At 39.5% G+C, this 10,105-nt stretch overlaps 1 protein-coding gene across 1 annotated transcript in view; it reads right to left on the bottom strand.

Annotated features, from left to right (window-relative positions):
• Positions 1-4,694: 4,694 nt before the first annotated feature.
• ENTPD3 (ectonucleoside triphosphate diphosphohydrolase 3) overlaps positions 4,695-10,105 on the bottom strand; it is a 39,013-nt gene continuing 33,602 nt past the window's right edge. The window contains exons 7-10 of the mRNA XM_018562751.1: positions 9,235-9,507; positions 7,189-7,299; positions 6,216-6,353; positions 4,695-4,957 (exon numbers count right to left, since the gene is read on the bottom strand). Coding sequence (XP_018418253.1) covers positions 4,772-4,957; positions 6,216-6,353; positions 7,189-7,299; positions 9,235-9,507 — 708 coding nt within the window. The 3' untranslated portion in view covers positions 4,695-4,771. The remainder of the gene's footprint in view (positions 4,958-6,215; positions 6,354-7,188; positions 7,300-9,234; positions 9,508-10,105) is intronic.

The following is a 10,105-nucleotide window of genomic DNA, read 5'->3' as shown; positions in this document are numbered from 1 at the left end:
GACTATGACAGTGTTCCTGTGTATTTGCAATGTGTATTAGCAATATAAATGTTATAGATTTTCCCTCTAAACAGGTGCGCAATTAAGAAATGTTCAGGGTGAGATTTCATTGTGTTTCAGTGCTACATTAGAGCAGCTATGTGTGGATTTTAATAATCAAGCTGTAAACTGATAGAAATTCTGTTTCACTACTCCTGTTTAGTATTACCTTGCTGTGCAACAGAATTGATAACATGTCCCTTCAATGTGAGTTCTCATGCCTGACATAATTTCCTTTTAAAAGAATTTAAAATGAAACTATGTGGTAACCTTTTTATCCCATAGTTCTCTTCAGGGTCATGGGAGGATATATTCTAAAAATCCTCCCTTGACCCAATGCTCAATATATAGCGAGCTATATACTGAGAGAGCGGCAGCCAGGATGGATCCCGACAATACTGTCAAGATCCACCCAGCTGGCTGATTGACAGCGGGCTCTGCCTTTCTAGAGTCAGAGCCAGCTGTGCCCGCCCCCTCCCCCATCCATTGCTCCACTCAGCGCTGGATAATCGGAAGGGGAGAGGGGAATCCCTGCAAAGAGCAGTGACTGACAGTCACCGCTCTCTGCAGGGAGATGATGAAGTGAGCCAATCAATAGAGCCAACGTGTGACAGTTTCAATGTCGCATGTCAGCTCTAACTATGAGGATGAGTGTAAATCACTCACCTCATAGTTCTCCTTTAAGTAAGCTACGATATCACAGAACAGAAGAAGTTACTTGGATAAGCAGTGAAACATCTTCAACATTACATAACAATTTCAGTTGAATGTGACAAACTACTACTAATTAAAATACTAACGGCCCATTTACATTTGTGCAGTGAGTGAATGCACATGTTACATAGTTACATAGTTACATAGTATTTGAGGTTGAATAAAGACAATAAAGTCCATCAAGTCCAACCTATGTTGTTATGCTTTGCAGAGCATTGCAAAGCATGCGCATTGCCTTAGTGAGTTGGGGTCCCATTTCAAATGAATGGTACCACAACAAACCAATGCATGTAAGGTGTAAATGTATGTTGTAAAGTTGCCACTGCTCCAAGCTCACTCCTGTGATGGACCACAATCTCACATTTAGTTTACTCATTTGTATTGAAATTATAGTCAAACATGGGAGCGAGCACCCCAACAGTTCTCCTCATATTCCTCTTCAGCCTCCTGCTGCCTTTGCCTAATCCAGCAAAGGTTATTGCACTCCCTGAGACAACTGCAAGTCCTCTTCTTCCTCCTGCTGCTGTGTCTCCAGTGCCCAGTCAGGTCACACAGTGTGTCCTGTAGAGGGAACATGGAAGGGATAGTATCACAAATCGTCACCTTGTCACTGCCCACCATTTTGGTTGTCTCTTCAAAAGGTGCCACAATGCTGCACACATGCTAAATTGTGAGCTATTGATCTAGCAAAAAGAACCCCAAGATTTCTGTCTTTGTACCATATTCAGAGGGGTATTAATTGATGGCACACTGCTCCCGGTACAGCATCTGCACCATGGCCAATGTAGAGTTCTATCACATGGGACTGCCACAGATGATGCGTTTGGCCAGCAGCTAATGCTGGCTCTGCATTTCTGATCTGCAAGCCATGGTTGGTTATGACTGCCTAAAGTGACCAAAACTGGACCGCATACTCCAGATGTGGCCGAACCAGTGATCTGTAAAGTGGCAAAATTATAGATTTGTCCCTGCAATACATTCCCTTCTTAATGCAAGACAGGACTCTACTTGCTTTGTTTACAGCAGCCTGGCACTGCTAGCTGTTCTTCAATCTGCGGTCTATAATGACCCCCAGAGCCTTCTCTGTTTCCGATTTCCCTAGTGGCATACCCATAAGTGTATAGTCCATTTGCCTATTTTTAACTCCAAGGTGCATTAACTTACATTTATCGACATTGAACTTCATCTGCCATACAGTTGCCCACTCCCCAATTTTATCCAGGTTCTCAAGTAATGTTATCATGTCATGTTATCATGTTAGCATGTCAGACTAACTGTCTATAGTTCTGTTCTGTCTATAGTTCCCCGGTTGGCATTTTGACCTTTTTTTTTAATATAGGTACCACATTAGCTCTTCGAGAGTCGCTTGGCACTCTACCAGCCATTACGGATTCCATAAAAATGAGGAACAATGGTCTCGTTATCTACTTGTTCAGTTCCTTGAGTACCTTGGGATGTAGATTATCAGGTCCTAATGCTTTATTTGCATTTAGTAGTTTAAGCCTATGTTGTATCCCAGTTTCAGTCAACCACTGTATTTCTTGTTAAATTTTGTGCTTTATCATGTACATTAAACCCGTCTTTTTCCTTGGTGAATACCGACGAGAAAAAAAGTATTTAGCGCCTCGGCCCTTTCCCTGTCGCTTGTGACTAACCTCCCATTGTTGTCCTTTATTGGGCCTATCTGTTCCTTTCTCCCCTTTTTAAAAAAAAAATTGGGGTTCCTTTTACTAACTGTGGCGATATATTTCTCACATTCAATTTTAGCTGCCTGGACTACCAGTTTACATCTTTTATTACATTATTTGTACCTTTGGAATGCCAATACTGTGCCCTCCGTTTTATACTTAGCAAATGCCACTTTCTTTTCCTGTGTTGTTTTACCGTTTTATTTAGCCATATTGGCTTTGTTTTTGATCTTTTACTTTTGTTACCCACTGGTAATAGCATTTTTTTATTTGTTTTTGAAATAGTCCCACTTTTGGTCAAAGTTTAGTTTATGAAAAAAGTTTTCCCATTTGATTTCACCCACTATATTGCGTAGCTTATCAAAGTTAGCCTTCCTGAAGTTTAGGCTTCTCATCCGACCATCCCCCTTCCCTTTCTTGCACCCAATATTAAAAACAATCACCTTGTGATCACTAATACCCAGTGTCTACCCGATTACAATATCCTCAATTAACTCGGTATTATTGCTGATGATCACATCTAGGATGGCATTTTCCCTAGTCGGACCCCAGCCATCTGATCCATGAAATTGTCTCGCAACATATTAAGAAAACGGGCAGCCTTTGCCGATTTGGAAGTTCCATTAGCCCAGTTGATGCTTGGGTAATTGAAGTCTCCCATTACCACAACATTTCCCTGTTTCCCCGCTATTTTTATTTGGGATTGTAGGTGGGCCTCCTCCTCTTCCCCTATATTCGGAGGTTTATAACAGACACCCACAATAAGTTTACGGTTAAGGTTCGTGCTATCTATTTCTAGCCATAATGATTCCACATCATCTCCACCACTTCTGCACCTTCCCCATTAAGATGCAGCCCGTCTCGGCTGAAGAGCCGGTAACCGACTGAGAAGTCAGCCCAGTTCTACAGGAAACCAAAGCCCTCATTCCGACACCAATTCCGGAGCCACTTGTTAAGTTCCCTCAACTCGGGCTGACTGTCTGGAGTGGCTCGTGGCACTGGCAGTATCTCAGAGAATACCACCGTGGAGGTCCTTTCCTTCAGCCTGTCACCACGGAAAAAAAAAGGCATTGGCAGGGAAAGGGTTAAAGTATATGTCTAGGCAAAAAGTAAAAAATGATTATGCAACAGGCTGTTGTAGTTGTATGCCATGTTCCAGCTCTGTTATATTTTTCATCTTCATACCTGCTGGTCCTGCCAGAAATTGTGGTATTGGGACAATTCCAGTACAACAGGTACAACTCCTGCAGAAGGGTGACAAGATGGGTGCATTTAACACAGCATTCTCCTCCTTTATTACTGTGCTTCCCCTTTGCTACAGAGTGAATCTATGAATGGAGAGACTTCAAGTCCCATCTGCCACAATGGGGCGTACAAGTAGGGTTGACGAAACCATGCTTGTAGTCCATTGATACTTCCTAACATCCCCTAACTGAAAGTCTCACCTCAATATGGACAAAGTTTGGGAGGAAGAGTCTGCAGGAGACTATTGGAGAGTATTAAACCAAGGATCCACTGATCACAGCTGCAATGCTTCTCTAATGCGTCTCTAATGCAAATAAAGAATAAATACTCATTTTTTATTTAATTAATGTGTGTGAATTTCTTATATATTTTTGTAAAAGCTGGACTATGCCTTTAAGAAGTTATCCTTTAAAGCATGAGCCTATTTAGAAGAGAAATAAAAGCAGGGAACGTGGGGAAATATAGTGCAACTGGTCTAATAGTCATTAGCCGTTTCTAACAAAAAAGTTAGTAAAAGCTCATACCTAGCAAATAAGCTTAACCACCGCATAGTTGTACATATCGTCATTGTTTTCATTTTCCATCTCTCTTAAAATAAATGTTTAGATCGAAGATTACAGTAACAAGTCAAATATGCCACAAAACATAATCCTTGTTATTGTAAAAAGAGGGGAAAAAAAAGAATATCCAATATTACACTTCATTTGTAATGTCAGTCAGGTGAAAAGTATCTCAGCCATATACATTATAGACATCACAGTATATTGAGACTGATCCACTGACTGTATTCTGTTTTAGACAGCCAGCCACCTTACTTGGTTTTCATAAGTAAAATTGAGCCTATTAATGGAGTTTTAGTCACCGTACAGATACATTTGCAAGTCTCAGTTCCTATCCGTCCCTGAGGTATGTCCATACAATGACAACTAGCCATAATATGCATTCTTTTGGCACTGCACATTTTTAACATGCCTATTAATATTGAACATCTTTCCTGGGCAAATGATTGTCAAAGTGTCCGTGTGTAATAACTGAACAAACTCCCATTCTTATAGTCCGTGGGTTAATCACTGCTCATATCCTCATCATGCCCGGATTAGCAGCACCACAAGATATATCAGGCAGAGTAAAGATATTGCTGCAAACAGGATTAGAAGTCCAGCAAAGACTGTAGGCCTCAAAGGAAGAAGAACCAAGGTTCTCTCTGCAGGGATCATATTGGTGAGGTTCAGCATGTAACCCAAGGACCAGGCAATGCTGCTTTTTTCAACCTGTCAATCAAAAAGACAAAATGAAAGCTATAGTTGGACAGACAAGTCAATTCATAAGAATATACAGAATATTCATGCAGGGGTCGAAAAGTTTAGCCTTTCCCAGGATTGGAAAGATGTATCAGCCAACATTTTCAACAGCTATAAAGACCTAGAGGGATATATAATCCTGCCTACTAAAAAAAATGCATGCCACACTGTCCACACAATGTGGTTAAACAAGTAATTTAAATGGACCTGTACTTTCATAGCATTCAAGGCAAAATAATCACTTTGCGTTAGAGGTGATAGGGGTAAGGAGCAGATGCTTATCCTTCTTGTGCTACTCTCTGGAGCAAAATCAGTACATTTAGACAGTGTCCTTATCCATAATTTAGTTTTGGATAAGGACACTGGAGTTTATACGGTATTATAAGTACCCTCCCTCTTCCCACACTTAACAACACTCAAATGGTGACCCAATTATAGTAATTATGGCCTTTTTTTTTGACAGAGTAGCACTGGGACCTTACATCATATTGTTATGTGGGGTATAGATGTAATTCACCCTGCTATCTTTGTACTTGGGGTTGGCAACTTCTCAACTCCTAGGTTTGTAAACGAGATACTGTGAGATTGAAGTGCCACACTGAGAATTAATACAGATTTATTCCACACTGAAGTCAAAGACTTTATCACAAAGCCAACATCTTTTAGGGCTTGTAGGGAAGTAATAAGTCCCGACTGGACTACTGGACTGTGTGTTTTTTTTACCAGGTTCATAGTTCATTAGAACACAAACTCTGTCAGCAGACAACCTTGTGAAAATAATTCTGTAACATGTTGGCTTTGTTAAAGTTAAAGTAATCTCTTTTACTTAAACTTAAATAAGACTGTATCTGGAGAATTCATTTTTAGTGTGGTGCTCTACATGGCAGGAAAAACTGTGTTTTTTTTCTCCAATTCCTATAGGCAAACAGGGTAAAGAGGGAGTGAGGGAAATGAGCATGTGCTTTAAAGTCAAGCTACATATGATAGCTGGAACACCCAGGAAACTGTAGCTTGGCATTGGCTTCCAAGTTTGTGATCCAAACCAGAGTCTGTACGGGCTATTGTGAATAGCCCGTACAGCACCCCCTCGGTTCTCCTGAACCGAAGGGGTCCTGGGGCCGAAGCCAGCCGAAGGATCGGCCGAAGCTACGGCCAGATACTTCGGCAGCTTTGTGAATAGACCCCATTGTTAGTAAGCATTTCGGTATAAAGTAATCTGTAAATTTACCTCTTTCTGAAACTGAATTTGTGGCCAAGACTCGCTGTCAAATTTATAACCGTGAACCAGTAGATAGTAGATATAATTAGCTGAAAAGCAGTAGGACCTTGCATATTTTTCATCGAACTTCAGAAGCAATTGTGGAAGCTGCAAAAAATAAAAATCAGTCATTATCATTATCTTCTGAGCTCCTCATATTGCTACCTTTTAGGTTTCTATGAAGAACTTCAGGCAAATAAAAGAATAACCCTTGTAGTGGGACTACCCCCTCACTGCAAGAATGAAGTGCTTGTTTTGTCTAGGGAGCTAAAATAACTCACCCGAACCACAATCCTGTCTGGTTGTTAGACTGGTCCATTCAGCCTCTCTCCCCCTCCAGTCCAGCGGTCTGAGGTCCAGTGAGTCATCACATTAAATACAGTGTATTGGGCCATTGCATCGCTAGAGCGGAGGAGGACACAGCCTGCAGCATGGCAAGGGTTAAGATTTTATTTACCCAGAGCATTTTCACGGGTTGACATGTTTAGTGTCTATTTACCCGACGTGACCCCGTCTTTTATATTTTACCAAAAAATTGGGGTGAAAATAAATGTTTCATAACATTTTATGGGGAAACATGTTTTTTTTTTCAAAATTTAGGGTACTTTTTTTGTTATATAGTAAAAAATAAAAACCCCAGTGGTGATTAAATACCACCAAAAGAAAGCTCTATCTGTCCCCAAAAAATGGTATGAAATTCTAAAAAAATATATTTTTTTCTTACACTTGACTGAGTGATTATTGTGAACATTATTTCATCTTATTTAGTAAGCTTAGTTAACATTCACTCAGAAAAGTAATCAGTCTCTACTCCTTTAGTAAATCAACCCAGAAGCCTATACCCAATGCGACAAAACGAATCAGAAGGGTCTAGTAAAACGTATAATCTACAACATGGCACCTGTAGTCAGATCATACCATGATCCAGGAGAAGAATACAGACCTTGCTCCAGTCATGAGAACAGAAGGATGATATACTTGAGTTGAATTCCTCTAATGAGAAATGTCCACTAAGATTGAAAGCATTTGCTGTATAATAAAATCCTGAAAACGCCTGTAAAATAAGAATAGAAATCAAATGTATAGTATAATATACCACATTCACATTTCAAGGCAGTATTGGTGTAATCTTTGTTTATTGATTGCAAGCAAGAGTATATTATTTTTATTATTGATCATATATTAGTAAGGCCCTATGCACAAAGGCACACAAAGCTTTATAACATAAATTGCGGACATATTTCTGCATCTGAGATACACAACTGCAGTAATGCAGTACTTTTTGCAGTACTTTTTTTCAGCATAGTGTGGTGCAATGCAGTACAAGAGCATCGCACCACTTTGTGGTAATAGAATCAAATTAAATATAACAAACATGTGACATTTCAATAAAGTTCTAACAAAAAAAAAGACAAAGCATGTGACTTGTTAGCCCATTATGTGATAGCAATAAAAGTTAAATGTAAAAAAAAAAAAAGATTTAAAAAGTTAAAGTGACGAAACCGCTCATGGGTTCAACTACATATGAAAAGAACAACTGCACCACACATGTATATTGCTGTGAATGTAACAGTGAGAGCAATAATTCTAGGAACGCTAAACTGATGAGCGGTAAAAGCTTTTAAAGCTTCGTCTATGGGCAATTTATTATATTCTGTTTGTGTACACTAAAATTAATTTTAGTGTATTGTATCATAAAAAAATAGATTTTTTACACATTTGACATAAACATCTGCTTTCAGAAAATATAGAATTGTTTGGTTGTTTGATTTATAAATCGTTCCCGACAGTGAATGGCTAATTCATTTTTGCATTCCCATAGACTTGCACAGGAATGCAAAATCCATCTGATGTGAACAAAAGCCTGTCGACACCTATGGCCAGAACTGCTTATCTCCCCATATTCAGGTGAAACTCGAATAATTAGAATATCGTTCAAAGTTCATTTATTTCACTAATGCAACTTAAAAGGTGAAACTAATATATGAGATAGACTCATTACATGCAAAGCAAGATAGTTCAAGCCGTGATTTGTCATAATTGTGATGATTATGGCTTACAGCTCATGAAAACCCCAAGAACCCCAAATCCACAACCTCAAAAAAGTAGATTATTACATGCAATCAATAAAACAAGGATTGTACATAGAACAATATCGGACCTCTGAAAAGTACAAGCATGCATATGTACTCAGTACTTGGTTTGGGCCCCTTTTGCAGCACTTACTGCAATTACTTTTGCACGATATTCTAATTATTCGTGTTTCACCTGTAAGTCTAGGGGGATTGCAAAAGCAGCTGAAGCAAGTCAAATGTGGATCAATTGCAAGTCAACTGCACCTGCAATGAATTCTGAATGATCTCAGAAGCTTCTCAAACTGATGTCTAAAGGTGCCCATACACCTGCCGATTATCGTACGATAATATCGCGGGAAATCCCGCGATCGTACAATAATCGGTAGGTGTATGGAAGGTGTGCGACCATTTCTACTGTACGGTCGCACGTCTTTTGTCTCCCGTGCAGGCTTGAAAACCCACAGAGAATCGTACGATTGTCGGCGGGTTAGTGCCGCTCTCGGGAGACAACTCAGCGGGGCGGGCTTTCAATGATCGCAAGTACGATCTGCCTGTCCAAGATGGGCAGAACATACAAGCTTTTAATTAGCCTACATTCATTGCAAGACAAAAGTCTTGCGATGGTTGTAAGGTGTATGGGCACCTATAGACACACTGCCTTTGTCCATTGAAGCCCATTGACACTAAAACACAGTCAATTTCTATTTTAAAGTCATTATCAGCAAAAGAGTCACACAGAGTACATATAGGAGCTCTTCAAGTCACAGGTATACAACAAAATTACTGCAGTAGAATGTTATGTTTGTGATAAATCCTTTTCATGTCTTGCTAGAGTGACACAAACAGGAGTGCTACAATATAATGTGATATCACAGTAATAATTATGTTATTTAAAGTTAAACAATGCTCCTTACCGAAAATTTGCCTTTCACGCTGGGTTGGTAAATGCCATCAAAAGAACAGTCTTGCTCCCCATGACATGCAGTGAAATTAAATAAAGTAGACACCTTATGCAGGCACTGGACTGGATCTCCTGTCCCTTTAAAACGGACAAATTGATCTGGGTTGTAATTGCCTGGCCGGAATTTGGCTGAACACAGACTTCCGAATATGTGATTCATTGTAAGGTTTACTATGTAGTTACGAGGATAGCATGGATTATCAACATAGGCTTGCTCAGGTATTCCCTAAGCAAGAAACAAAAGCATATATAAAACTAGTTACTGGAAAATATATTCACAGTTCCTCTTGCATATATTGCAGAGAAAAATGCTTTCTTCTAAATTAACACACATTAAAGAAGATTTACAAGAAAAAGTAAAAGACCCTCAGTTTGATTCGAGCCCTTTCGTGTAGTACCATTGAATTGTTGCCACTTCTCAGAAGATCCCTGCTTGATATACTGTAGTAGATAGTGGGTTGTTCAAATAGCTGACTTAGTTTTCGCCCAGACTGACTGATTCAGGAACTGATCTTACAAAGCATTCGTGAACACTTCACTTTTAATACAAATAAGGAAGAGGTTAGTAGCTTCGGGTGGTTAACCCTGGTTTTCCCTCTCTCAATACACATAACACTGCAAGTTAAATATTATTAATATCTATACAGGGTTTGCATGCTAACTGGCCTATGATTTTTGAGTATGGGTATCAGATGCTTTCCAGAGCTTCCACCTTGTTGGAGGATTCTGCTATCATGGATACTACTCTAGATACTTTAGATACTCGACATGTAATTCTTAAAGCTGAAGTGTTGCCCTACACTATAAGTTATTACACTGACCTC

Source organism: Nanorana parkeri, unplaced genomic scaffold, assembly GCF_000935625.1.
Source record: "Nanorana parkeri isolate BGI_ZX_2015 unplaced genomic scaffold, ASM93562v1 scaffold597, whole genome shotgun sequence".
NCBI classification, from domain to species: domain Eukaryota; kingdom Metazoa; phylum Chordata; class Amphibia; order Anura; family Dicroglossidae; genus Nanorana; species Nanorana parkeri.
The sequence above is the reverse complement of the archived record's forward strand: the minus strand, read 5'-3'. Positions and strand labels throughout refer to the sequence as shown.